The sequence below is a fragment of the Morus notabilis genome, unplaced genomic scaffold (assembly GCF_000414095.1).
Source record: "Morus notabilis unplaced genomic scaffold, ASM41409v2 Scaffold47, whole genome shotgun sequence".
NCBI classification, from domain to species: Eukaryota; Viridiplantae; Streptophyta; class Magnoliopsida; order Rosales; family Moraceae; genus Morus; species Morus notabilis.
Genome location: NW_010366182.1, coordinates 36,518 through 63,305, shown reverse-complemented (window position 1 = coordinate 63,305; position 26,788 = coordinate 36,518). Strand labels below are relative to the sequence as shown.

General features: G+C 35.4%; 1 protein-coding gene across 2 annotated transcripts; it reads left to right on the top strand.

Moving 5' to 3' along the window:
- Nucleotides 1-2,815: 2,815 nt before the first annotated feature.
- On the top strand, nt 2,816-26,355 carry LOC21387511 (calcium-transporting ATPase 3, endoplasmic reticulum-type). Of its 2 annotated transcripts, XR_002903251.1 has the most exons (35): nt 2,816-2,906; nt 3,083-3,133; nt 3,373-3,406; nt 4,014-4,031; nt 4,536-4,672; nt 5,205-5,279; nt 5,649-5,694; nt 6,354-6,413; nt 6,517-6,597; nt 8,010-8,095; nt 8,392-8,493; nt 8,750-8,803; nt 9,424-9,525; nt 9,994-10,052; nt 10,194-10,338; nt 10,773-10,880; nt 11,176-11,328; nt 11,451-11,555; nt 11,999-12,195; nt 13,333-13,444; nt 13,827-13,925; nt 14,246-14,391; nt 14,515-14,572; nt 20,707-20,799; nt 20,957-21,007; nt 21,113-21,244; nt 21,485-21,586; nt 21,967-22,021; nt 22,756-22,841; nt 22,970-23,118; nt 23,745-23,850; nt 23,963-24,016; nt 24,271-24,319; nt 25,098-25,238; nt 26,211-26,355. XR_002903251.1 is itself a non-coding variant. In XM_024173267.1 (34 exons), the coding sequence occupies exons 1-34, from the start codon at nt 2,874-2,876 to the stop codon at nt 25,163-25,165; spliced, it is 3,006 nt and encodes a 1,001-aa protein (XP_024029035.1). In that variant the 5' UTR covers nt 2,816-2,873; the 3' UTR covers nt 25,166-25,563. The 2 variants fall into 2 exon arrangements, 1 of the variants encoding a protein (XP_024029035.1); XM_024173267.1 differs by lacking the exon at nt 26,211-26,355 and having other exon boundaries at nt 25,098-25,563.
- The last annotated feature ends 433 nt before the right edge of the window (nt 26,356-26,788 follow it).

Here is a 26,788-nt window from a genome sequence, read left to right as displayed (position 1 = left end):
AGGTTGATGTAGTTACGCCCAGGCAGCTGTCTTTTTAACTTTTTAAGTATTGCTGTCGTTTAGAAACAAGACTGTCGTCTTTGAAGTAATTGTCGCTAGATGGCGTTTTTAGCTAATCCTGTCGTTTTATGCAGTTTTTCAATTGATGTTTACTGTTGTTTGCAAAAGTAATGTCGTTTTTGAAGTGCTGTCGTTTTTGAAGTGCTGTCATTTTCTGATGTTCTTGTCGTTTTCCTGCTTAAAAGTTCATTGTCGTTTCATATTTTTTTGTCCTTTTTATGTGGTTTGAAATGATATTGTCGTTTTCAGTTAGTTGTTTCCAAGTTTGTGTCTTGTCTGTCCTTTTCTTATGGTACGCTTTTTTGATTGTCGTTTGTTTGAGGTTAGTACATTGTAATGCCATTGTCGTTTTCTACTTCGGATCTCTGTGTTTTTCGCTTGATATCGTTTTCAAATTTATACTGTTTTGGTTGTCATTTCCTCATGTAATGTAGTATTTCATTGTCGTTTCCTAGTACTTTAGAGACTTTTTGGGGAATATTGTTAATTTATCGATTTTTGTTTCTTGAGGAATATTGTTAATTTATGAGTTTTTAAGGATAAATATTATTTTATTATGTTTAATAGTAGTTGGTTTTTCTTTACAAAATTATTAGTTAACCATTTTTTGGGGAAGTAGTTAGGTTTTTTTTGTTTGAAAGAGTAACTCCAGATCTAGATGGTTACCCGTCGTTTTTAGAATTTTACATTGTAAACTTTTGAGAATTTTGTCAATGTATGAAGTCTGAGAGAGCTATCATTTTGTTCTTTCAGTCTCTAAGGATCTAAATGCCCAGAACATAATTAGTTTTTCTTAAATCCTTCATGTCAAAGTGTTTAGTAAGTCAAATTTTGACTGATGACAATGTTCCTACATCATTCATAATGAGTAGATTGTCGTCAATATATAATAGTAGAAAAATCACTTTCTTCTCTTTAATATGTTTATAAACACAAAGTTCATTTATATTTTACTAGAATCTATTAGTATTGCCCACTTGGTCAAATATTTTATTCCAAGAACGGAAAGCTTGCTTTAATCCATAAATATATTTGAGCAACTTGCAAATGTTATCCTATTGACCCTTAGCCTCAAAGCCATCTAATTGTACCATATATATACTTTTTGACCCTTTAAAAAAACTCACCGGTGGAACACTCTGTTTGACCGTTGGATTAATTTTTTTAACGGTTAGATTTGCAGAGGAAGCATTTTATACGGTTCCCTGTAAATTTTTAATATAGATCTGTGCAGATCTAACCGTTGAAAACTTAATCAAACGATTAAAATATATGCGACGTTGAGTTCATAGATTCAGAATCATGATTCATAATTCTAATTTTTAAAATTCAAATTTTTTATAAGAGAAAAATACTGTAAAAAATTAAAAATTATGATTCAAAATTAAGATAAACTCTTAAAATAAACATCCCAATAGTATTCCGCCGGTGAGTTTATTTTAAGGAATCTCATCCTAGGGCTCCCTTTACTTCCCTTTACTTTATTTTCTAGGTGGCTACGTCTTATTGGCTCTCTAGTTTTGAGCAACGAATTTTTTCCCTCCTTTCTAAAGGTGTTTCCTAATTATTATCACTTGTTAATAAATTTTCATTTATTAGTTTTTTTTTTTTATAATTTTTTTGATAACAACGGCTATTTTTTACTTCTGCGTGAATATTAAGATAGGCGGGGAATTATTTCTTTATTAAAAATAATAATAATATCGTCGCATTTGCGATCGATTTAGGATTAGGGTCTTCAACAAATTTGATTTGAGATCTCAAGAGAAATGCGTCGATCAAAATAATTAGGCTTTGAACAAATTGTGGTTTCCCTGGCCTGGAGAGCTACGATTAGATGGGCCATAATCAGGGCGAAGCGATATTAATTTCGGCTTCGTCTAGGTGAATTTTTAAATTCTTCCGATTCGTTTCTCCAGCAGTTCGATCTTCGTTTATCGATTTCTCTACTTCAGCATAGAAGCCCTAGAAAAGCTGTTTGATCAATTCGCTCTCTTTCTAGGGTTTCCGGATGGTCTTCACGAAAATTGAATGGAATTGAGGGAATCGAAGTTTAGATTCTGGTCATTTGATTGGACTTTCTAGACTGATACATGCACACAGACATATGCTCTGGTAAATCCCTCATCCTCGATTAATTTGGAGATCTCGTTTTCACGGATTTTAGTCAATTTAACTTCTTTTCGTTCTCAGTTTGTTTTTTCATTTCTTTTGGGTTTTGTTTTTTGGAGCTGGGGCTGAGATGATTTTTTAGCTCAGTTTGGCGCAATGTCTTGTCGAGTTTATTATTTCGGTTATTTTTTTTTTCTCTTTTTTGTTTTATTCTCAATTTAACATTTTTTCTGTAGTTTTTCAATTTTTATTCTTTTAATAAATGCAGTTCTGTGAATCTGCTGGTGAAAATAGGTGCGGTTGTGGATATCGGCGGCCATTTTTTTTTGGGGAATAATTTTCCTCGATTTACATTTTTTTCCTTTTATTTATTTTTTTGGGTGTCCTGTCCTAGAATGGAAATTGCCTATTGGGCAAGAGGGCTGAACTGAGGCCAAGATTAAGTTCGTAGGTACAGAATTGAATTGGGCTCACGTGTAGGCAACGGTCTGTAGCGCACGAAGGCCTAGGTGGCCCAACGTGACGGTTCCTTCAATATATCGTCTGCCCAAAGCCGTTGAGAAGCCCAGTTCTTTTTTTTTTTTTTGCAAATCGAGTTAAAAAAAAAAAAAACCTGTTTTGAGGGAGAAAGGAGAAAGGACGCAATATTAAAGCCTCGGAAGTTGAAGCTCTCTTCTCCGATCCAATCCTTTCACTGCTAAATGGAGGACGCTTTTGCTAGATCTGTCACTGAGGTAATTCACATCAGCATAAGCCAAAAATTGGTTTCCTTTTCCGTTTGGTTTCCGAGAAAATGCCAGAGAAATGAAATTGGTCATCAGTTTCGTGCCTGAGCTACGCTTCTGTTTCATTACTTCTCTGGAGTGGAGTTCCCAACTAATGTGTTTCCTTGGCTCTCTGTGCGCTTTAGGTATTGGATTTCTTTGGCGTGGAACCGACCAAAGGCCTTAACGATGCTCAGGTATGCCGCGCTTTTTTACTTGCTCGTTCGTTATCAGACAAAGATTTTAGGCTCGTCGGTTTGCTAGTTTGAATTTCACTTCGAATTCACTTTTTGACTCAAATTCTCAACTCGAACGAGCGAAACAAACCGGCCTTTATGTCTTCTTAAAAATCGAGTTTGCCGGTCGAAATCTTTTTAGTTTAGAGCCCGAACTTACATAATTGTTTCTTCTTCTAAAATAATACTGTCGCTCTCAGGTTTCGCAAAATGCTAGGCTTTACGGTAAAAACGGTATGTTTCTATTTTCAAAAGCTTGTACTTTACATGAATTTCCGAATTCCATCGGATTGTATTTTTTTAGTATTATAAATGTTTGTTTAGGACTACATGCAAAGAACATATATTCATCGCCAAAAAATGAGAAGGAAAAAACTCTCTGTTTTAAGGTGTTTGTATAATTAGTTATTGTCATTCCATATATTATAACTCTATTCGCTTTTTGTTGTTCTTATTTTATCCAAACTAAATACACAAAACCGTTCATGTTAATTATGTTGCAATTGTTATATGTTTTCAAGTTGCAAAATAAGTAAAATTTGAAGAAATTACTTGACTGTTCCCTCCCATTTTACTAGTTGGTTTCCGTAGAGTTGTTTTTGGCTGTCGTATTGGGATAAGATGGACTTCTAAGTATGTGTGGCGTATGAAGATGTCAAATAAGTACTGATATTGTTCATTCTAGCATTTCTGTTTTTTCAGGGTAACATTCATTGGTATTTCTTTTCACGCCGTCGTATATTCACCTTATATTTATAGGTTTTGGTTTTGATTTTCTTTATCTTCTATTTGTCTAATGTTTTTTGCCTTTTTGGTCACATGCTTCAAATACGATCTGCAGTGCTGCCAGAGGAGAGAAGTACGTATACACTATACACTATGCAGCTTTTTCGTTGTTCATTCTCGATTTGAAGTTACATAAAGCAAGTTAATTTGTTGTTCTTTGTTGTATCAAGTTCCGACATAAAAGTGTAGAAGGATTAGGAAAATTCTTTCTGTTACTACTAGATTCAAGGCTGTAGATCAAGGAAAAGAACATGCTTAAGTTGTTCTGTTGTGAAGTATTCTGTAACAAGTTGTAGACAGGGATAAGAGAATGAGAGCCGGCTGGTCGGATTTGGTTTCGCCCCTCCTTGTCACCTTACCTAAAGCCTTGGATGCTAAGATTTTTCTTTTGTTATTATTATAGATATGGATTTGTCAGTCTTATTTCTTTTCTTTTGTGGTTTAGAAAACTAGAAAGTTATATATTCACACATGTTGTTGATATGGTTCATTTTTTTTTTAAAATAATGCAAATCAAGCTTCTTTTAAATACGTTTCATCTTGGTTGTTCTCAAGCTTGTCTATTTCACATTTGCAGGGGCACCATTTTGGAAATTGGTCTTGAAACAATTTGATGATTTACTTGTTAAGATCCTGATAGCCGCAGCACTCATTTCATTCATTTTGGCTTTGGTTAATGGGGAAACAGGGTTAACTGCATTTCTTGAGCCTTCTGTGAGTAGTGGAGGCTTATGTTTCTCCTTCGCTGAGCTGTTTTGAATTGCATGAGAGCATCTCTTTTATTAATGAAGTTCCATCTGATTTTTTCAAATAAGTATATTTGTTGAAAAGGCATTGTTTCTATTAATAAAAATAATAATACACATCTCAAAGAAAAACATCTTTAGTTTAATGATTGATATCTGGTTTTGTCAAATTATGTATTGTTGTTGTTGTTGTCATTAGTTTTCCATGTTTTAAGTCTTGATTCATGGACATAGGAGATTTCTCGATGCAATTTGTTTAAGGAGAATTGTTGAATTACTGGTACTGTTAGACGGTTACATCTTTAATATGTTGTGATATTACTCTGCATTTGATCAATGATATTTATGATACGTTGACTTTGTAGTTGATTGTATTTTCCATAAGTAGCGTGCATACTCAGTGACGTATATTGGCTTCCCCTGCTCAAAATGGTCTTTATAGGCTATTGCTTTATTTAGTTATTTCTTTCATTTTTTTAATTGCATTGCTATTTGTACAGGTTATTCTACTGATATTAGCTGCAAATGCTGCTGTAGGAGTAATTACAGAAACAAATGCTGAAAAGGCCCTTGAGGTAGGTTTTGCATTCATAGGCTTTTCAACACGTATTAAAATTTGGCAAAAGTACCAGCTATAGCGGAGCCTTGTTCTGATAGTTTGAATTCTTCTTGCTGACCTTTTTCTTGTTGAAACTCACCTCGTGCAGTATGCTTAAGTTATGTTTGCAATTAGCATATTTCCTTGAATTTTGGAAGTGTATTCGATACTTGTATGCAATTTCCAGTTAGAGCTCATTTTGGTCTCTTTGATATATGTAATTCCGATCTTCAAGTGGAAAAACGTTTTTGCCATCATCATTAATGGATGGCCAATTTTGCTGGGATATTAAGGTCTTCTCAATCATTAAATATGAACCCTTTTTTTTTTTTTTATAATCTTGCAGGAGCTACGTGCATATCAAGCTGATGTTGCAACTGTACTGCGAAATGGTAAAGTAAATGTCTATTAAGCAAATTTATGGCCTTAAAATGTTGGCGATAATTTGCCTCATGTTTCAGACCTTTTGTCTATTGAACATTTTCCTGTCGGGACATGTAATTGTGCCTGTTTTCTCAAAATTTGTATGGTTTAACCTTATTGAGTTGCCCGTGGAAACATTTCTCTCTGGCTCTGGTATATGCTTTAGGACGGTATGGTCAGCCTTTTTAAAGGATGCATTTTTACTCATCTATGAAGTTGTGCTTTGGAGATAGGAGCACTCGTAAAACATTTGAATAAGAAAGATTATCTTTTAATGGTAAATTGAAGCTCTTTCTGTCGACAGGCTTTGTAACTTGATGTGCTTATTCTTGTTATCTGCCTGCCTAATATTTCCATCTTTGTTATCGTGTTGGGTGTGAAACTACCAATTTCCTCATTCTGATTGTTCCTGAGAGAAAAGAAACAAAATATGTGTGTATGTACATAATGGGGTTATTGTGTGCGTACATGCCGTTTCTCATGCTTTCTTGATGTTTGTGACATCACTTGCATAAGACGTATTATGATTTTACATTCCACCATCTAGCCATTCTTGCGATAGAAACTTTTCTTCATTGCATGATGCTCTAAATTAACTCAAAACATTTTTTGTCACCGACTCTTGTAGGTTGTTTCTCCATACTTCCAGCGACAGAGCTTGTTCCAGGGGATATAGTGGAAGTTGCTGGTAAGCTGGTCGATTCTATGAGTTTGCAAAAATGGTTTATTGCAATCCTCTAAAGGTTATTTATTCAACCATTCATTCATTTATTACTTTTTTATTTTTTTAGTGGGATGCAAAGTTCCAGCGGATATGAGAATGATTGAGATGCTAAGTAATGAATTACGTGTTGATCAGGCAATTCTTACAGGTACCACAACTATTGCTGCATGATAACTGCTATGTTGAGTAGGTAGTTGTTCATATTATTCTTGCTATTTTGTTGATAAATCGAGGCTTAATCCAACAACATTCTTGTAGACAAGTGCTTTGATTGTTGTTTATTAGTATGAGAAATTTATTTGCTTTTCATAGTTTTGCGAGTCTTTGTTGTTTAATGAGGATGGATTCATTTAAGAAGATTATATATGTAAGAGTTGGTATATTATGATCCCTGCTTTCAAATTGGAACCATGCTTTGAAGTTTTTAAGTTCTAAACTTTTGGAGCAAAATAAAAATGTTTATAGGGAGAGATGCCGTGTATTTTGGATTTATTCAGAAAGCACATATTTTAGACCATATCAAATATACCAGGATCAAAATAAACCAGGACACTTGAAATGTGTGACAAATTTATACCTTGAAATGGTCAAGGCTCATTTTTGACTAATTTAATGACAAAAACACCCTGAAAGTAAAAAGAAAAAAAAAAAAAACAAAAGAAAAGAAGAAAACCCCATTTTTTTTAAATCGAAAAGCCGAAAAAAAACTTTTGTTATAATAAAACAAATTGTAGATGGATAGTATACTTTCTTAGTAAACCCAAAATACAGGGTATATTTAAATTTCCCTATGTTTATATGGTATGCATGCATGTTACTAGGAGATGATTGTTCTTGCTTGCACAGGGTGGAATGGGACAATATTTTACGTCAAGTAGAGTTTAATGAGATGTTTGACTTTGGACTTTAGATTAAGTATTAGCGAGAAATTATGAACACTCATCCTCATCTGTACCTTATTTTTGGTTCAAGAGGTATTTAAAAAATTTATTTCCAAGGAAACTTAGGGGGTGTTCTTTTCATAGGTTTGAGTGGAAAACTTGAACTAAAATTCAAATTTTTGTGAGAGAAAACACTATAGCAAAATGTTGAGTTGTGATTCGAACTATGAAAAGAATGGGGCCTTAGGTTATCTGTTGTTGTATGTGCTTCTATAGGATATACATATATTTTCACCTGTTTTTGACTGCACGTTTCTGAAAACAATAAAATAAAGATGAAGGTCTAAGAGCTCCTGTTGTTAGGCCGGAGCACCAATTTTTTTTTTCCCCTTTTGATTTTGTGTTTCTTTATGTAGTGGTGATAATAGAGTTATCACACGTACTTCAGTCTCCTTTTATTAATTATTGCTTTATTGTAGTTTTCTTATTTATGTGAATATAGTTAATGGGGGGGTTATACTTGGTGCTTTTTATTAGTTTTGTACATCTACATGCATTAAATTAGTGCTGTATTTCATCAACAAATCTGACTTCTATAATGTTTGGTTTGATCTTTCTCTTTGCTAATCCTCACATCAAAGAACGTCTGTGTTCAGTAAATATTACTCAATGATGGTAGGTGAGAGTTGGTCTGTGGAGAAAGAGCTCGAGTCCACAATAGCAACAAATGCTGTGTATCAAGACAAGACCAATATTCTATTCTCGGTAATCACCTTAATCTTTCTAGCACGACTGAATCTGTTTCTGTTAATAATGTGCTCTACAATATACTGGAGAAAATGGGAAAGAAATGATTAAGATTGTGTTTCCATTTCCCCGTTTTTATTGGACAGCACTTCATTTCATTGTTTTTTAAATTAATATTATGTCATGGCATAATATTTTTTTTAAATTAATATTATATCCTGGCAGTTAGACTTTTGCTTCAAATTAATATTGTCCACACGAAATTATCCTAACTTGATACACTGACTTATTCAAGTACATATTTTGATGCCCAGGGTACAATAGTGGTTGCTGGCAGGGCTAGAGCTGTTGTAGTTGGAGTCGGGGCTCACACTGCCATGGGTAGCATACGTGATTCAATGCTCCAAACAGAAGATGTAAGAATTGTAAATCTTAAGTTTCTTTTGTCATGTTCGAGACAGAAAAGAGAAATCATCAGTTTGTCAATATTTTCAATTTTGTTTATTCACTGCATGAGATCTTGTTGCCAAATTTCTGTGACATAATATAGTCGGTGTCTATATTTTTCTACAATGATTTCATTAGTATCTAATGGTGGGAAAAATAGAAAGGTAAGCGGACAAGTCCTTTGCAAGTTTCCATTTGGTTTATTCAAAATTTTCTTTTCTGCAGGAAGCGACACCACTGAAGAAAAAGCTGGATGAGTTTGGTACTTTTCTGGCCAAGGTGATGACTGCAAAGTTTCTCCCTTTTCTCTTTGATATTCACCATGGCATAGGATTGTATTAGTAGGATCATATCTTTGTGTTATATTGTTCCGAGCAAATATGATTTTTCTCCAGAAATATTTTGAGAAAAATTTATTAGTACAGCATTTGTTCGTTCTATCATGTTTCTGGAGTTGTCATCTGACAGCATTTTTGTTTGTTCTAACATGTTTCTAGAGTTGTCATCTGACTGGTGTTTATTTATTTATCTATTTATTTATTTCGGGAGTGGGCAACGTATGGGAAATCATATTAGTTAAACTTGAGTTCAATTTAGCCAAAGTTGAACGAGTGTAAAAATTTGCATGACCAGAAAAAATTTTTGTAACGAAGAAGCATTCTTGACCTGTACTGTTATTTTACATACCTGAAAGTATCAACTAAGGTAAGTTTTACTTTGGACACAGAATAGAGACTGACGTGTATGACCTGAAACTGCTTCTATGAACCAAGCATTTTTAACCTGCATGAGGTTTCTTTATGGTAGTTTATTTGAGTGGACACTTCCAACAATACACACACACACACACATATAAAGGTTCACTAGTGTTTCCTTTTCCTAATTCTATGTGCGTATAGGTTATTGCTGGAATCTGTGTATTGGTCTGGATCGTAAACATTGGTCACTTTCGCGATCCTTCTCATGGAGGGTTCATGCGTGGTGCTATTCATTATTTCAAGGTAATTTGTGTGGACGACCCCTTTATTGGTTATGTAGTTCAAAATTCAAATTTCTCTTGTACAATTTTGGCAGTTTTAGTTGCTTTTGTTTTCTTTCATTTTCTGTGAGCTGGTTTTCTTTCACACTGTGAGGATTTCTTGTCCTCATTTCCCTTGTAATTGATTTTATTTATCAATTAAAAGATGTAGGAAAAAAAAGTTTTCCCTTGTCTGCTAGGCTAATTGACATCTTGAGTAAAGCTTGAACTTGTTTGATACTGGGTGACAGATTGTGGATGATACAACGATATCAATATGCAATTATGCATTTTGTACATATATGTTTAGGCTAATGTATTTTTGTTTTTTCTTTGGCACCCCTTCCCTCCTTTCTTTTTTCTTTATCTAGATTTTCCTCTTTTGATTTGGGTGGTTGAAATTTATGCTTCAATGACCTTTTTCTTAAATTACTTTCTCGTGCCTACCCAGATTGCAGTTGCCCTTGCTGTTGCAGCAATCCCTGAAGGACTTCCAGCTGTCGTTACAACGTAAGTTCTTTCATTGTTTAAACTTTGATGAATCAAACAAATGACCACTGGAACCTCTGAGATGCTATGCACAGTTAAACTTTTCTTTTTGGGAAAGGCTATTCAATGTGGGCGGACATCTCATGCTTGATTATAATGTAGGTGTTTGGCTCTCGGGACCAAGCGGATGGCTCGGTTGAATGCCATTGTTCGGTCTTTGCCATCTGTCGAGACCTTAGGTTGCACCACAGTAATTTGCAGTGACAAAACTGGGACTCTGACCACCAATATGATGTCTGTTTCAAAGGTGAAAATTTCAAGATGTTATCGTATAAAGTGAATGCTTTCTTTTTGACACCCTTGAAAGTAAATCATGTTGCATGAATGTTAATCCTCCAGTAATGTTAGTAACACTAAATTCATGCACCGAAGATTGTGAATCAACTTGCAACTTTTGAGATAAATTTTTTGACGAGAATTGAGGACCAAATTAATCCCGTTTGAAATTATTATAGAGGGTATGCTAGTACATCTATTTATGGTGTGTGTGCAAAGACAGGAACTTATCATAATAGAGGGTTACCATAATTGCCAAGGAAGAACCATACATGTACAATTTTTCTTCCTAACTTTTGTAATGGCCTTCTTGATTGGAATTAAGAACTCCATTAATAACTCTTTTTCCTGATTTTAGAACCTAGTGCTAGTGAATATTCATCTATTTCACTGTTGTTTCTCTAGGTTTGTGTGGTTCATTCAGTACAACGTGGCCCTCTGATTGCTGAATATAACGTCAGTGGGACAACGTATGCACCGGAAGGCATTATCTTTGACAGTACCGGGACACAGGTAGTTATCTAGACCGCAGGCACTAGTGAAGATTCAGTTCTAGTAGCACTCCTAGATGGAATATTTGATGCTGATATGATAATTATTCAATTTGAGCAGATGAAACTCTCTGAGTGCAAAGTTTTAACACCTAACTTAGATCCAAATAGAAACAATATGGTTTTCATTAGTTTCCTTTTTTCATTTCATTTTATATTTGTTAACTTCATTAACATCTTCAAGACTAGACCTAGATTTCTTTTGTTCCGTACTTCTTTCAGGAAATCCTATCCACATTTTGTCCAACTTTTTGCAGCTCGACTTTCCAGCACAGTTGCCTTGTCTAATTCACATATCAATGTGTTCAGCTCTTTGTAATGAGTCTATTCTACAATATAATCCGGACAAAGGAAATTATGAAAAAATTGGCGAGTCAACTGAAGTGGCTCTCCGTGTACTTGCTGAAAAGGTTGATCTGATATTTCTTACCTCATTAAAATTTCTTCTTTCTTTCATCTTTGTTTCTCCTTTATATACTTTTTATCATGCAGTTCTTTAACGTGCAAACTTGTTTGAACTTCATTGTTTCAGGTTGGCCTTCCGGGCTTTGATTCTATGCCTTCTTCACTGAATATGCTTAGCAAACACGAGCGTGCATCTTACTGTAATCACTATTGGGAGGATCAGTTCAGAAAGGTTATTATTTGCAATATGTTTAAGATATATATCTTTTGTTTCTTATTTCCTTTTTAATATACGGGAATGACTTGTATTAATGTATTTTCTTTCTGTTTTTATGTTATTGTATGGTACCTTGGGAATAAATATGCTTTCTGTTCGTTATCTCTTCTCACAGTATTTGCTTTTAAGGAAAAAGAAAATTATGTTGGTTAAAACAGTAATGTCTTTGGCCTAATGTCTATATGTTTTGCTTTTTTGCTTGTTCTATATCTTCAGATTTCTTTGGTATTTCTTGAAGAGTGGTTTTGTATGTAATCTTATTCTGCACGTGTGTCAAGGAAATGACACTGCTTAAAAAGTTGTTTTTTCATAAAGTGTGCCCTTGAAAAGTAACACTCGACCCCCTACCTTATGTTATTATCTGATTTTTGAGGCAAATCTAAGATTACTGTTTGCAGGTTTCTATAGCAGACTTCACTCGTGACCGGAAAATGATGAGTGTCCTATGCAGCCGAAATCATCTTCAGATAATGTTTTCAAAAGGTGCTCCAGAGAGCATCATTTCTAGGTGCACAAATGTTTTATGTAATGACAATGGTTCCACGGTTCCACTTACTGCCAGTACCCGGGCGGAGCTGGAATTGAGGTTGCAGAGGTTGGTGCATCTCCTCCTCTTCCCCCAAAGTTGAAAATGTTTTTTTTTTCCTTGATAATTCACATTCCTAAAATCATGTGGTGTTTTTAGAAGGTGATAGATTATTTTTTTTTAATATATTCTTCCAACATTGTGTTGTTACCTGTTTCGTCAAATTTCATAGTGCACTGCAGTTGGCTTCAGTTTATCAAATGTGTGATTTTCACCATAACATTTCATTGGGAGTTCTATTCAATTCCTTAAGAGTGTATTACATGCGTATTCATACGTCATATGTATAAATAAGAATCGGTATATGTGATAATTTTACAGCAATTTTTGTATTTAGTTTAGAAAGGATTGAGAATTTTTGAAGTTTTGGGATGTTGATGATCTATGGTTTCGAAGTTTTGGTCGTGATCAGTTGGATCTGCTTGCTTTTGCTTCTTGACATTGATACATGCATTACCTGTTTAGTTGATTAGGTTGTTCTGGATTTTTTTTTAATATGTTCTGGATGATTTCTCCTTTTATTATCCCTATAGAAATCCTCAACATTGGTTGAAAGGATGAAAGAAACGAGTATGTTTCCCGCATTGGTTTGTCATTGGATCCTAAGTATCTGATAGGAGCCAGGCAGTTTCTAAGACACTGATGAACAAGAAATTGAATTATTATTGAATTAACAGATAAAAGAGTACAAAGAAACCCAGAAACGGTGGTATTCAAGAGACCACCAGTTCTCCCAAGGGTTGCCCCAAATCCCAAATAATCTGACTATGCCCTTCTAACTCCTAATCCCTTCATTTTATACTGCTCACTCACTTCTAATAACTACTAACAGCCAAGACTAATCAGATCCAACACCTAAAACCGTCTCACAATGTTCCTAAAAGATAACACTCTTATTAACTAACCATATTAACTTCTAGGAGCCTATCAGTATCATTATGATATGTACTTTTCAATAGCAAATTAGATAAAGTTGGAGTATAAATGAACTTGGACCAAAATTTTCTGTCTGATTTCTTGGCATTTAACATTAACTCGATAATTCTGGCATTCCTTCCAATTTGAGAGGCTGAGGCACTTTTATACTTTCGTCAGATAATATCTTCTTATAGCAATTCACTGTGCAAACTTGTCTTTTCTGGTCAGTTTTGCTGGAAAAGAAACATTAAGATGCTTGGCGCTGGCCTTGAAGCAGATGCCCGTTGGTCAACAGACAATCTCCTACGATGATGAGAGGGACCTGACATTCATTGGGTTGGTATGCTTTCTCTCCCGATATAGATAGCTAGGTTTATTTACCGTCTATATCAAGTACTAACCATCTTGCTATACGTCAGGTCTTCCAAATTCAAATTACTATGTTGTCTGAATTTTTCTTTTCCATTTTTTTTTTTTAAAATTATGAACTCAAGGTAGGTAATTATTTACTTGTTGCTCTTGTTTTCACATTTGTGACTATAGCCTCAATCAGTGATTACATTTCCCTTTTATTTCTTTTACCTTGTAGTTAAGCTCACATCATTCTCGGTTCAATTTGGTTTGTCATTTAAAGTGTTTGCGGGTCAATCTAGTCTTGAGGTTCAACATGTTTCATTAGAATCTTTTTTTTTTGCATGATTTTTCTTATAATGCTCTTGAAGGTTGGAATGCTTGATCCACCAAGGGAAGAAGTGAGAAGTGCTATGCTTTCATGTATGACTGCTGGCATACGAGTCATAGTTGTAACAGGCGATAACAAGGTAAGTCAAAGTTGGTGTCCTTGTGAAGTTAGGTGTGCAGTTATTTTTGTCTGTGGGTTGTGTAAATACACATATGCATGTATACATACGTGTATATTTATACATACATATATGTTAGTATGTATATCTCATATGTCTATGCACGTGTGTGTACGTGTACAGTTGTTTTTCATTTGCATCATAATTAGGCATAAACATAATGCATAAAGATGAATACAATGCAGAGACATCATTAGTTATTATTTTTGTTATTTTTTTTCTTCATATTTATCTACGGGTTTAATGTACCTTACTATTTACTAATTATAACACAATTTCAGTCTACAGCTGAATCACTTTGCCGCAAGATAGGTGCTTTTGATGACTTGGTAGATCTTGCTGGACGCTCTTATACTGCTTCTGAGTTTGAAGAATTACCTGCATTGCAACAAACATTGGCATTGCAGCGTATGGTTCTCTTTACCAGGTATTCTGTTTGCATCTTAGTTTTATTTTGCAGGTTTTTTGAAAATGTGGATGACGTATTGTAATTCTTTTCAATGGGATTTGTTCTCATTTGTTCACTCAGATTTTTTTCTTAACCAATTAGGGTTGAACCTTCTCACAAGAAAATGCTGGTTGAGGCCTTACAGCACCAGAATGAAGTGGTATATCTCTTAACTTATACCAGTCAGATAACTTCAAAATGCTTGCCTTACTGCTGGTTTAGAAATTTAATTTTGGTACTTGTTAACTTTGCAATTTTCATTACTTGAGGTTATAGTTTTTGTGTGTGTTTTTGGCAGCTTTTGATGTTTGGTCATTTTCCTAGCTGTTTGGTCATATGTTGGTGCTGTATATATCCCTTAAAAAAAATGATGTTTGTGGTCTTGTATTGATGCTGTATATTGACCCAACCTCTTCACTTTCAGAGGAGTATCATCTGATGTTTGGTCATTTTCCTAGCTGTTTGGTCATATGTTGGTGCTGTATATAGCCCCTAAAAAAATGATGTGGGTGGTCTTGTATTGATGCTCTATATTGACTCAACCTCTTCACTTTTAGAGGAGTATCATCCATTATTTTTAATCGTAGTTGTTGATGAATGTAATAAAAAAATCTTCTGCGATGAAATGTGTTAAGAGTCCGTTTCAAAAAAAAAAAAAAGTGTTAAGAGTGAGTGACGAGATTATTTTAAAATTTGCTGTTAGCAAACGAATGCAAATGAGTGGAAATGAGGGGTTCTTTCTTTCTACAAACTTGCTGTTTTGTCTTCAATGTTTTGGAATCTATATGTAGAAACACACTACTAACTGATGAAGTAAATAGAAGCTTGTAGAATTATGTAATTAGTTAGGAAATATCTATATTTAGTTAGAATAGATTTTTAGTGTCTTTTTCTTATTTGTTTAGGTACAACATATTTCCAGCTTTCCTATTTTGGTGGAATTCCTAATTAAAGGGATTCACTTTCTGTTTTTCCTTTCCTAGATTTGTGGACTGGTATGCCGGCCACTCTAGATTAAATACTAGATTGTAATTCAATCATGGAATGAGAAAAAGTATTATTCTCATTAAAATCTTCATGGTATCAGAGACAATCTCTGAACCCTAACTCATCCTAGGCCTTCCTTTCCCTTGCCGTATTCTCACCATGACCAAATACGTCATGGCCTCACAATCCTCTTCATCAGAAATCACCTCCACACCCGAGCCACACTCATCAGTTCCTATCATCACTGATAATTCCTCTCATCTTGTCACAAACCATAAACTCCAAGGCCATAATTTTCTTCAATGGTCACAGTCAGTTTTTATGTACATCTGTGGTAGAGGAAAAGATGGACATCTCACAGGCGAAACCCCTGCTCCAGACATGGCAGATCCTAAATACCAAACCTGGAAAACCGATGATCACATGATTATGTCGTGGCTCATAAATTCCATGACCACGGAGATCGGAGAGAATTTTTTGCTCTATAGGTTGGCCAAGGAAATCTGGGAGGCCGCCTATGAAACATACTCCAGCACTGAAAACTCATCTGAATTGTTTGCGATTGAGACCAAACTGTACGACCTACGACAAGGAGAATCAAGTGTCACTCAATACTTCAACAATCTCACACGTTGTTGGCTGCAATTAGATATGTACGAGACTTATACTTGGAAGTGTCCTGATGACTTTGCCTTATATCAGAGAATCGTTGAACATGAAAGAACCTTCAGATTTCTTCTTGGTCTCAATAAAGACCTAGATGAAGTCAGAGGGAGAATCATGGGGATAAAACCCCTTCCTACTCTCCCTGTTGAAGGGTCAGCCTTTTACACTCACAACTCATCTCAAGAAAATAAATCTAGGAAGGGACGCCTATGGTGTGAGCACTGTAAGAAACTTGGTCACGTGAAAGACACCTGCTGACTGGAAACCAAACCGGGAAAGACATGCGAACGCTGCTGTTGCACCAGAAAACAATGAAGGAACCAGTCCGTTCACCAAGGAGCAACTGGAAGGCCTGCAAAAGCTGTTTGGTAATATTTCCTCCTCCGCTCAAGCATCACAGTCATCTACCAAACAACCAACCAGTCTATTAGCACACCAAGGTATTCCCTTCTCTGCCCATATTGTGCATAATAGGAAACTGAAACCTTGGATAGTCGACTCCGGAGCCTCCAATCATATGACTGGAGACATCAATATTTTCCACAATTACAGCCCATGCACGAGTCATTTAGCAGAGTGACTTAAACTGTGTGACTAAATTCTATTCAAACTTGTGTGTATTTCAGGCGGCAGATTCGGGGAAGGTGATTGGCAGTGCTGAGATGCGTAGTGGTCTATATTTGCTCAAAGAAAATGATCCTCTGGGTAGACAAGTTCATCCGTCAAGTTGTGTTTCCGAGTCTGTTTCTAATTCTATCAGTTTTGTTTCTGAGTCTATGTTAGTTGAGAGTCAAGTAATGTTATGGCATTTTCGCTAGGGCCGGCAATATGGGTCACGACACGACGACACGACTCGAAAACGACACGAATTTTGCGGGTTAGGGTTGAGAAAAAAGAGATTCGGATCAGCATTGGGTCGACCTGAAATTGACACGAAAAACACGGGTCAATTTCGGGTTGGACCCGCCTAACCCGAACACAACACGAAACTCGTAAAAAACTAAAAAATACATATATTTTTCATTGCATATTTTAAATTTTATTATGAACTTATGATATCATGATAGTTATACTTAAAATCTTATACTATTATTTGTTTAATTTCAATGGATGTTATTGTAATTTAGTGTGTTATGAATTTTAAGTTATTTTTAATATGTAAAAAACTAAATAAAAGTATACAATTTTCGTGTCAATTTCGGGTTCACGGGTCAATTTCGTGTCACGGGTCATTTTTGGGTCGTCTCGTGTCAACTCGTAAAGTGGTCGTGTCGTGTTCGTGTTGCGGTTTTTAAAAAATTTCGTGTCGCGGGTCGTGTTCGGATTGACTGTAAATTTAGAAAGAAACGATCAAAACACGACATGAACACGACACGTGACACGAATTGCCACCCATAATTTTCGCTTGGGTCATCCGAACTTTGTCCTTGAAAAATTGTTTCCACATTTGTTCATCAATAAAAAGTCTAATTTCTATCAATGCGAAACGTGTCAGCTTGCAAAACACACCAGACGTGTATATTCTAACCTGCCATACAAACCCTCGAAACCATTCTCCGTGATTCACAGTGACATTTGGGGGCCCTCAAGAGTAAAAAATATAAATGGAGCCCGTTGGTTTGTTTCATTCATAGATGATCACTCACGAATAACCTGGACATTCCTTATGAAAGAGAAATCTGAAACAGTATCAATATTTCAATCCTTTCATTCTATGATTTCCACTCAATTTCAAAGCAAAATTCAGGTCCTTAAGACAGATAATGCCAAGGATTATTTCAATTCCATTCTTGGTCCATATCTCTGCAAACATGGCATCATTCATATAAGTTCTTGTGTTGATACCCCTCAACAAAATGGGGAAGCTGAGAGGAAAAATAGGCATTTGCTTGAAGTGGCCCGTTCAATTATGTTCTATAATCATGTTCCTAAACACTTTTGGGAGGAAGCCGTACTCACAGCCTCATATCTCATAAATAGGATGCCCAGCCGAGTTCTTAAATTTCAAAGCCCACGTCATGTCATCATTAAAACCTATCCACATATCAGATCCTTCTCCTCTGACTTACTACTGCGTGTTTTTGGTTGCTCTTCCTTTGTTCAAATTCACCAATAACATCGCACCAAACTCGATCCCAAGTCACTTAAATGCATATTTCTTGGTTGCTCATTGAATAAAAAAGGGTACAAGTGCTATTCTCCTATTACTAGGAAAGTGTTCAACTCTATGGATGTCACCTTTTTTGAAAACCAGCCCTTCTATCCCAAATCCGAAATTCAAGGCGAGAATTCAATGGAATATCAGATTTGGGATACTCTTCAAGACACTCATTCAAGAGTCCTCTTTAATGCCTAACTCCACTGACAGTCATGTTGAACCAAATCTTGATACTCAAACAGCCCCACTCGAAGCCAATCTTCATCAACCTGACACTAGCAATCATGAACTCCGTGTCTATTCCAGAAGGCGAAGACCCATTGAGCACATAAAAGACACTATGCAAAACCGGGGCTGTCAAGAGCCAAAACCAAGTCCACCTGCCTCGGATACTCACACTGGTATGGATTCCTTATCCCTTGAGTCTCTTGTGCCTCACATTGATGATTCTTCTCTGCCAATTGCTCAAAGGAAGGGTATCCGAGGGTGTACAAGTCATCCCACTGAAAGATATGTAGCTTATGGGCAGCTACAACCATCTTACAGGGCCTTTGTGACAAAACTTGATAGTGTGCAGATTCCTAACTCTATCCAAGAGGCATTAAAAGATTCAGCATGGAAACAAGCGGTCGAGGAAGAAATTCGGGCCCTGGAAAGTAATGATACATGGATTCTTACAGAATTACCTTACGGGAAAAAGGCTGTGGGCTGCAAGTGGATATTTACGGTTAAGTATTGAGCAGATGGAAGTGTCGAGAGGTTCAAAGCTAGACTTGTAGCAAAGGGCTTCACTCAATCATATGTGATTGACTACCAGGAAACCTTTGCCCCTGTTGCCAAGCTGAATACGGTACGGGTCCTTCTCTCTCTTGCAGTAAACCGAGATTGGCCTCTACACCAACTTGATGTTAAGAATGCCTTTTTGAACGGAAATCTGGGAGAGGAAGTCTACATGGAAATACCACTGGCTTGGAAAACAACTCAAACAGCAATATGGTTTGCAAATTGAAGAAGTCTCTATATGGTTTAAAGCAATCTCCTCGTGCTTGGTTTGACAGATTTGCTAAAACCGTGATAATGAATGGGTACCATCAGTGTCAAGTAGATCATACTCTATTTGTAAAGTCCTCTCCTGGAAATCTAATTGCTATCCTAATCGTATATGTAGATGATATCATTTTGACAGGTAATGATGCAGGAGAAATTCTCAAACTCAAAAGGATGCTTTCAACAGAATATGAGATTAAGGATCTTGGAACTCTCAGATACTTTCTGGGAATGGAGGTAGCTCGGTCTAAAGAGGGAATTGTCATATCCCAACGGAAGTACATTCTAGACTTGCTTAATGAAACAGACATGCTTGGGTGCAAACCTGCTAACACGCCCAAGGACTCCAACAGGAAGCTTAATACAACTGAGGAAAGTGTTCCAGTTGACAAAGGAAGATATCAGAGACTTGTAGGTAAGCTCATCTACCTATCACACACAAGACCAGACATTGCATATTCCGTCGGCATTGTAAGCCAGCACATGAACAATCCAAGTGAGGATCACTTAGAAGCAGTGAATAGAATTCTGAGATACTTGAAGATAACTCCGGGACATGGTTTATTTTTCAAGAAGTCTGAAAATCGGGATGTAGAGCTCTACACAGATGCTAGTTGGGTAGGAGAATTGACTGACAGGAGGTCTACAACCGGCTACTGCTCATATGTATGGGGCAATCTTGTCACATGGAGAAGTAAGAAGCAAGCCGTGGTCTCTAGAAGCAGTGCAGAATCCGAATATCGTGCTCTCGCATTGGAAATTTGTGAGGGAATGTGGCTTCAGCGGCTGTTAAGGGAACTCAAAGTTGAGACCAAAGACATGATCAAGATGATGAGTGATAGCCAAGCATCCATTAGTATTGCCAAGAATCCCGTTCACCATGACAGAACGAAGCATATTGAGATTGATAGACACTTTATCTCTGAAAAGGTCAACAATGGTATCGTGGAACTAAGATATGTTCCAACAAGATTTCAAATTGCTGACATTCTCACCAAAGCACTTCCAAAGGAAAGCTTCGATGAACTAAACTCCAAGCTTGGTTTGTACAACATATACAATCCGAGCTTGAGGGGGAGTGTAGAATTATGTAATTAGTTAGGAAATATCTATATTTAGTTAGAATAGATTTTTAGTATCTTTTTCTTATTTGTTTAGGTACAGCATATTTCTAGCTTTCCTATTTTGGTGGAATTCCTAATTAAAGGGATTCACTTTCTGTTTTTCCTTTCCTAGATTTGTGGACTGGTACGCCGGCCACTCTAGATTAAATACTAGATTGTAATTCAATCGTGGAATGAGAAAAAGTATTATTCTCATTAAAATCTTCAAAGCTTATCAGCTATCCAAGTCTTTTTGGAATAAGCTTTGTTAAAGTTGGGTAACTATGGCTTTTTTGTTCTCCGGGGAATGTTTAAGTACCAGTCTCTTTGTAGGTTGCGATGACGGGTGACGGTGTCAATGACGCACCTGCACTAAAGAAGGCGGATATTGGAATTGCCATGGGTTCTGGAACCGCGGTGGCGAAGGTACATTGTTATGGAGCGATTCCCTCTTAAAATGCCAAGTTACATTGTCATCAAGTCATCAATGCAATTTGAAGTTCAACATGGATAGAATTGGGTCCCATGATTTCAGTTTTAGCATTATCAGTGTCTTCTTCACATGTTCATTGTCTGTTTGCAGAGTGCTTCAGATATGGTTTTGGCAGATGACAATTTTGCTACCATTGTAGCGGTATAATTTTATTTTATTTATCTAACTATTCATATAGCAAAATGGAGTTTACTTTATAAGGAAAACTATGCCATTCAAATTTACCAGCGTTTTAATTCTTGTCAGGCTGTTGCTGAGGGGAGGGCTATATATAATAACACTAAGCAGTTCATCAGATACATGATTTCTTCCAACATTGGTGAAGTAGTTTGTATTTTTGTAGCAGCTGTACTTGGAATACCTGATACTCTTGCTCCTGTGAGTTTCTTCACCGATCTTTCGAGTTTCAAACTGCCTTTCCTTTTGACTGTGTATTCACCGAACATAATTCGATCTTTCAAGTTCAACTTGCTGATCGATTTTATAGGACAACAACAGTTAGTTTATCTTTTAAATTTTCAATTTGTTTTTCAATTTCTAATATATTAGTTTTTCTTCATATTTTTAATGGCCAATTAAGAGGTTTTGTTTTGAAATCTCTTGTTATTATTTATCCAGGTCCAACTGCTATGGGTTAACTTAGTTACTGATGGCTTGCCGGCCACTGCTATTGGTTTTAATAAGCTAGATTCTGATGTAATGAAGGCTAAACCGCGTAAGGTATTGTATAATGATACGATCTAGGCTTTTATTTGTTAGTTACTCCGTGCTGAATTTTTTATTAATCTTCTCTTCTATTGATAATTGATTGCAAAGAGGATGTTAAATGAGACTTGACCTAGGGTTGGCAATTTTATACGCTTGGCCACTTTGCAGAATCCACTTGTGTTTACTTTTTCCATCTTTTGTTTGTGAAACATACTCTTGAAGAATCACGTCAAAGCAGTCCCTTTAATGTTTTTTGTCAATGAACTCTGCCCTTCGTCGTATTAGCTATACATCCTATCAGTTTTATATGAATAGTTTTGGTATTCAGTTTTCTGTTACATATAGAGTTATTTCTCTTGCGATCTCAGTTTAAATTCAATTTGAATATGCAGGTGCACGAGGCAGTAGTTACTGGATGGCTGTTCTTCCGTTATTTAGTAATTGGAGGTTGTGAGAATGTCAGAACCTGTTGCTTTTGTCTTTCTTATGCTGATTACCTATTAGCTGCAAATCTATTTAATTTTTCTTTAACTCTTACGATACAATGACGAGGATTTATTGCCAAATATAGGTAGAGAGATTTTAAAAGCTTTGAAATGAAAAACCAAACTTCATTTTACATTTTTGGTTTTGGAAGTGATGCTTGAATTTCAATTCTTACACCTTTTTTTTTATTATTTTCTTTTATTTTTTATTTTTTTTTAATGACGTTTTACATGTTGCTTATTGTAGCTTAGGAACAACCAACTTGGTAGCGTTCTTAGTTGTTTTTACTGTTGCAATTTTATCTGTTCATCTCAAGTGACAATAATTCCTAATCTTTCTACGAGGCCAGCTATCTGGGATTTTTTTCTTTCGTCTTTTATTTTTATTTTATTTTTTCATTGATAAAAAACAAAATGTTTATAGCAAAATTAACAGTACAAGAGATCACAGGAGTTTAAATGCCTATGCCTAAAACCTTTGTCTAATGCAACCTGAAGTTTTCATAAAAAATTAAAGTTAGATTTTTCCAACTAAGCTATATGATACTTGTCTTTCCTTAAAATCCTTCACTGATGGAAGGACAATTGAAGGCTAATTGCTGTCTTCATGAAAAGTTCTTTACAGTATTTATTTTTTCTTATACCATTCCTATAGAAAACGTATAAATTATTATTTGCTTTTTACCTTTTTTGCAGCTTATGTTGGCCTTGCCACGATTGCGGGATTTATATGGTGGTTTGTGTATGCTGATAGCGGTCCTAGACTTCCTTATAGTGAGCTGGTAAGCTTCTAAATATGCTGTAACTAGAATGTTGATTTAATTACCAAGATTTTCCTCAGTATTGAGTATGGGGCAAACTAATTTTCTATTGAAATTTTGTTGTTTATGTTCAATGTCTCTTACCTCAGATGAACTTTGACTCATGCTCAATAAGGGAGACAACCTACCCATGCAGTATTTTTGATGATAGGCATCCATCAACTGTGTCCATGACCGTGCTTGTCGTTGTTGAAATGTTTAATGCTCTGAATAATCTTAGTGAAAACCAATCTCTTCTGTAAGTATGTGAACCAACTGTTATATTTTGAATTTAATCCTGGATAAGGTCTTACATTATCTGAATCATGGTTCACCAGTAAATCTGGCTAAAATGAATTAAATTAGCTGTTAGGTATTGATTAACACTTTTTTATCAATGTTTAGCTCAGAAGGAAAAATGTGAAATTATTGGATAGAAATTGGGGGGTGCTGCTAAATGAAAGGATCTTATCAACATTCGTGTATGATAAATTATAGTGTAGGTCAAATTGCTGATTCAGAAAAATGTGTTGCTGTCATGTAGTTTTGTGTCTGCTTAGTTAAGCTCAAGATTCGGTTTGCAGCTGTTCAATTCTAAAAATATAATATGCAGAAACTCAGAATTGATGATACTTCTGTCTATACGAAAATTGTTTAGCTTCTTTTGGATAATAAGTTGTGTTTGGATTGTTGAACATTGCACGTTGACCTTCATATTTTCTTTCAAAATAAGGATTCCACTACATGTTGATTATGTTGATTTTGTGTCAGCAAAGAAAGAGTAATATGTATGTCTATGTATATAGTTAAATTATTACTTCTATCTTCTATGATGAAATGAGGATTATTATGCGTTATAACTGATTGTCTAGTTTTTCTTTCCAGTGTTGTCCGTCCCTGGAGTAATATGTGGCTTCTTGCTTCAATCATCCTTACTATGCTCCTTCACATACTAATTCTGTATGTGCATCCGCTCTCTGTTCTTTTCTCTGTAAGTCATTCTCTGCATCTAAGATCTACCTCTTGAGTCCCGAGTGATGGTTTGCTTTCTTTTCATCCCTCCACACAAGTAAATTCTGTTGCTATGTGGTTTCTTGATGTAGGTGACACCGTTATCGTTGTCTGAGTGGGCGGTTGTCCTTTATCTTTCATTTCCGGTATGTATGTATGTGTGTGTATCTAAAAGTATTAAATATATTTTCAGGATATATGTTACTATAAAATTTTCTGAAAAAGGAACATGTTTCTTAGAATTCTTTACCACTCGGTCTCTTAAATACTTTTAAACTACTAAGTAGATGTGAGGTACAGAATGCATTTTCCTTACATAATTGCTAAAGAAGGGGAGGGTATATGCGATGCTGAACTTTGCATTCAGAATTCAATGCTCATTCTATTATGTTTTCTGTAGGTCATAATCATTGATGAGGTGCTAAAGTTCTTCTCAAGAAATTCAAGTGGTAATTTTCGTTCTGTTTACGGAGTCTTTATCTCGACTTAATGCATCATTTTTGTTCTTCTAAATTACAGACTTGTGCCACTAATGGTAGTGTTAACCGAACAATAGTCTATGCTGAGATACAGTCAACTTCAACTTCAAGTAAACTTGTTCAGTAGATTTTGAGATAGTATCGGGTTTAGATAACAGAACTCGATCATTGCTTTCTAGATTAACATGTTTTTTTCCCCCTCTTTGTATGCGTTCATTTAGATTTTAGACATCTTTGTGTGTGCACATATGGCCTGTTGACAAATTTACGGACACCCTTATGGAAATCTGTTACACCCGGGCCTAGGCGAAACAGATACGAACAAACGTACTCTAGAGGAGCTCGTAACGTTTTCGGTTGGGGAAGGGATGTGAGTGTGTGAGAAAGGTTGCTGATGTGGCCAGTAGGTGGTTAGGCTAGGCTAGGGAATAGTGCCTAGAGAGTAGGGAGGTTACAACGGCCTTAGGGATTTAAGGGAGAGTGTGCGCGAGAGGAAGGTATCGGGAAAGAAAACTTATTCTTACTGTTTCCTTATTGCTGGCCGAGCTAAGCTCGTGGATTCCAGTGAAGATTAATGAATTTGGATCCTTTGGTTGAGGTTCCTTCAATAATCTAGTTGTGGTATTGTTTCTGTGGTGTGTGTGTGTTGGTTCTGTGTTGCAGGTACTCGGTGGCCTAACAAAATCATGTTAATGTCTGCTTTTTTGGTTGTTAAAGATTTTCATGGTTGTTTTGTTCCCTTGTCTAGGTGTGAGATTCAATTTCCGATTCAGAAGGCCTGATTTACTTCCAAAAAAGGATTTGCATGACAAGTAAAAGATGGAGTTATCATGTCACCCAAAATTTTGCTCACATATCTACACCCAAAAATTACAGAACTCTTCCACAGGTACGAGGATGGGTGCATTCATTATGCTTTGTGTCTATACTGACGCACATCACCAAGATATAGTTGGTTCTGCATTGGTTCCTTGTATGCCTATCAAAATAAGAAAAAGGAAATATTTTCCCAAAAAATGTCCCAAACAAATAGCAAAAGAAAATTCTAGCTCATCAATTTCCGGGCTTGTACACAAACTTTTTGTTGTTAATTGGACATGCTTTCGTTCATGATGAGTTCCACCATGCACGAAAATTTTCAGGCCAGACGCGTCATCTGTCTCTTTTTCCCTTGTTATTTTTCCTTTCCTTAGAAGTAGGTGACCTTTCTCCTGGAAAAAAAAAAGAGGGAGAAGGTAACCGATCTGTATATATATAAGTTTTACCATGTTTTCTAATTTAGTTAATATTTACTATTTTTGGTTGTTTACTGCTTTGGAATTAATTAGTATTTGCTGTTTTTGGGAGTGTATTCCGCTTCATGAAGCTGAGAATTATAATTTTCGAGCAAAACGAATACACTAAATTTGGGAGATGTGATGATTGATGAATGTTGAAAATAGCAAATACTATTAGATGTCACTGGACGACTTTTTTCAAGCCTTATTTTGTCTTACGTAACATAATAATTAGGGAGAAAGAAGGAAATATGTCAAAACTTAAGATGAATTAAAATTAATAAGTCAATAGTTTACATAAGTTAATAAATAGGCTAAATTACTGTTTTCGTCCATAACTTGTTTGGTTATAAATTATAACTTGATAAGTTATTGTCCATAATTTACAGTTTTTGTTCATAACTTATCTAGTTATAAACCATAACTTGACAAGTTTGTCAATAACTTATCTGATTATGAACCATAACTTGACAAGTTACGGCCTATTAATTTCTATAACTAAAAATTGGCCTACATACTTTTTTAAGCTTTTCATATTGGCCTATATTTTACTATTTTCCTAATAATTATCCTTTTTCAATTAGGGGAGAGATGGCTTTGCGGATTAAAGTGTCAGAGTGCTAATCCGTTGTACGAGTTTTTCATATTAAAATTCTGCTTGGGTGTTTTTTAAATACGAATTTGTGGTTAATTTTGGATTGAAAAATTCAGTCTGAATTAGTAAACCAAACATGGGGATAATTTTTTGTTGGGATATTTATCTTTTTATACCTTGTGTTTTGAATTTATTTAAAAATTATATTTTCAGTTTTTTATTTCATCAAATGTATACTTTTAAATTATATTTAATACCTAAATTTATACCTTTCTACAACTAACCCTTGATTTTATTCTTGAAAATACCTAAAATACCCTTGAATAAAAAAAATAAAGAAAAAGAAACTAAAAAAACCTTAAACTTACAGTTTTGATCTAAAAAATATACAAAATACCATTAAAATGGATTATTTTGTGTGTATTTTTATTGTTTGTAATGTTTGAAAGTTTTAGGTCCCGTTCACTTCGCTAATTCGAGTTTAGAATTTGAGTTTTTCTATAGTAAAAAGCTCTCACAAACAATCACATCTAACTTTTTAACTACAGTAAAAAGCTCTCATATAAA

Coding starts and splice junctions, on each gene's coding strand:
- LOC21387511 (XM_024173267.1), top strand. CDS start 2,874: ATGGAGGACGCTTTTGCTAGATCTGTCACTGAG. Junction 9,526..9,993: donor GTGCTATTCATTATTTCAAG/GTAATTTGTGTG, acceptor GTGCCTACCCAG/ATTGCAGTTGCCCTTGCTGT. Junction 22,022..22,755: donor CCGTTATTTAGTAATTGGAG/GTTGTGAGAATG, acceptor CCTTTTTTGCAG/CTTATGTTGGCCTTGCCACG.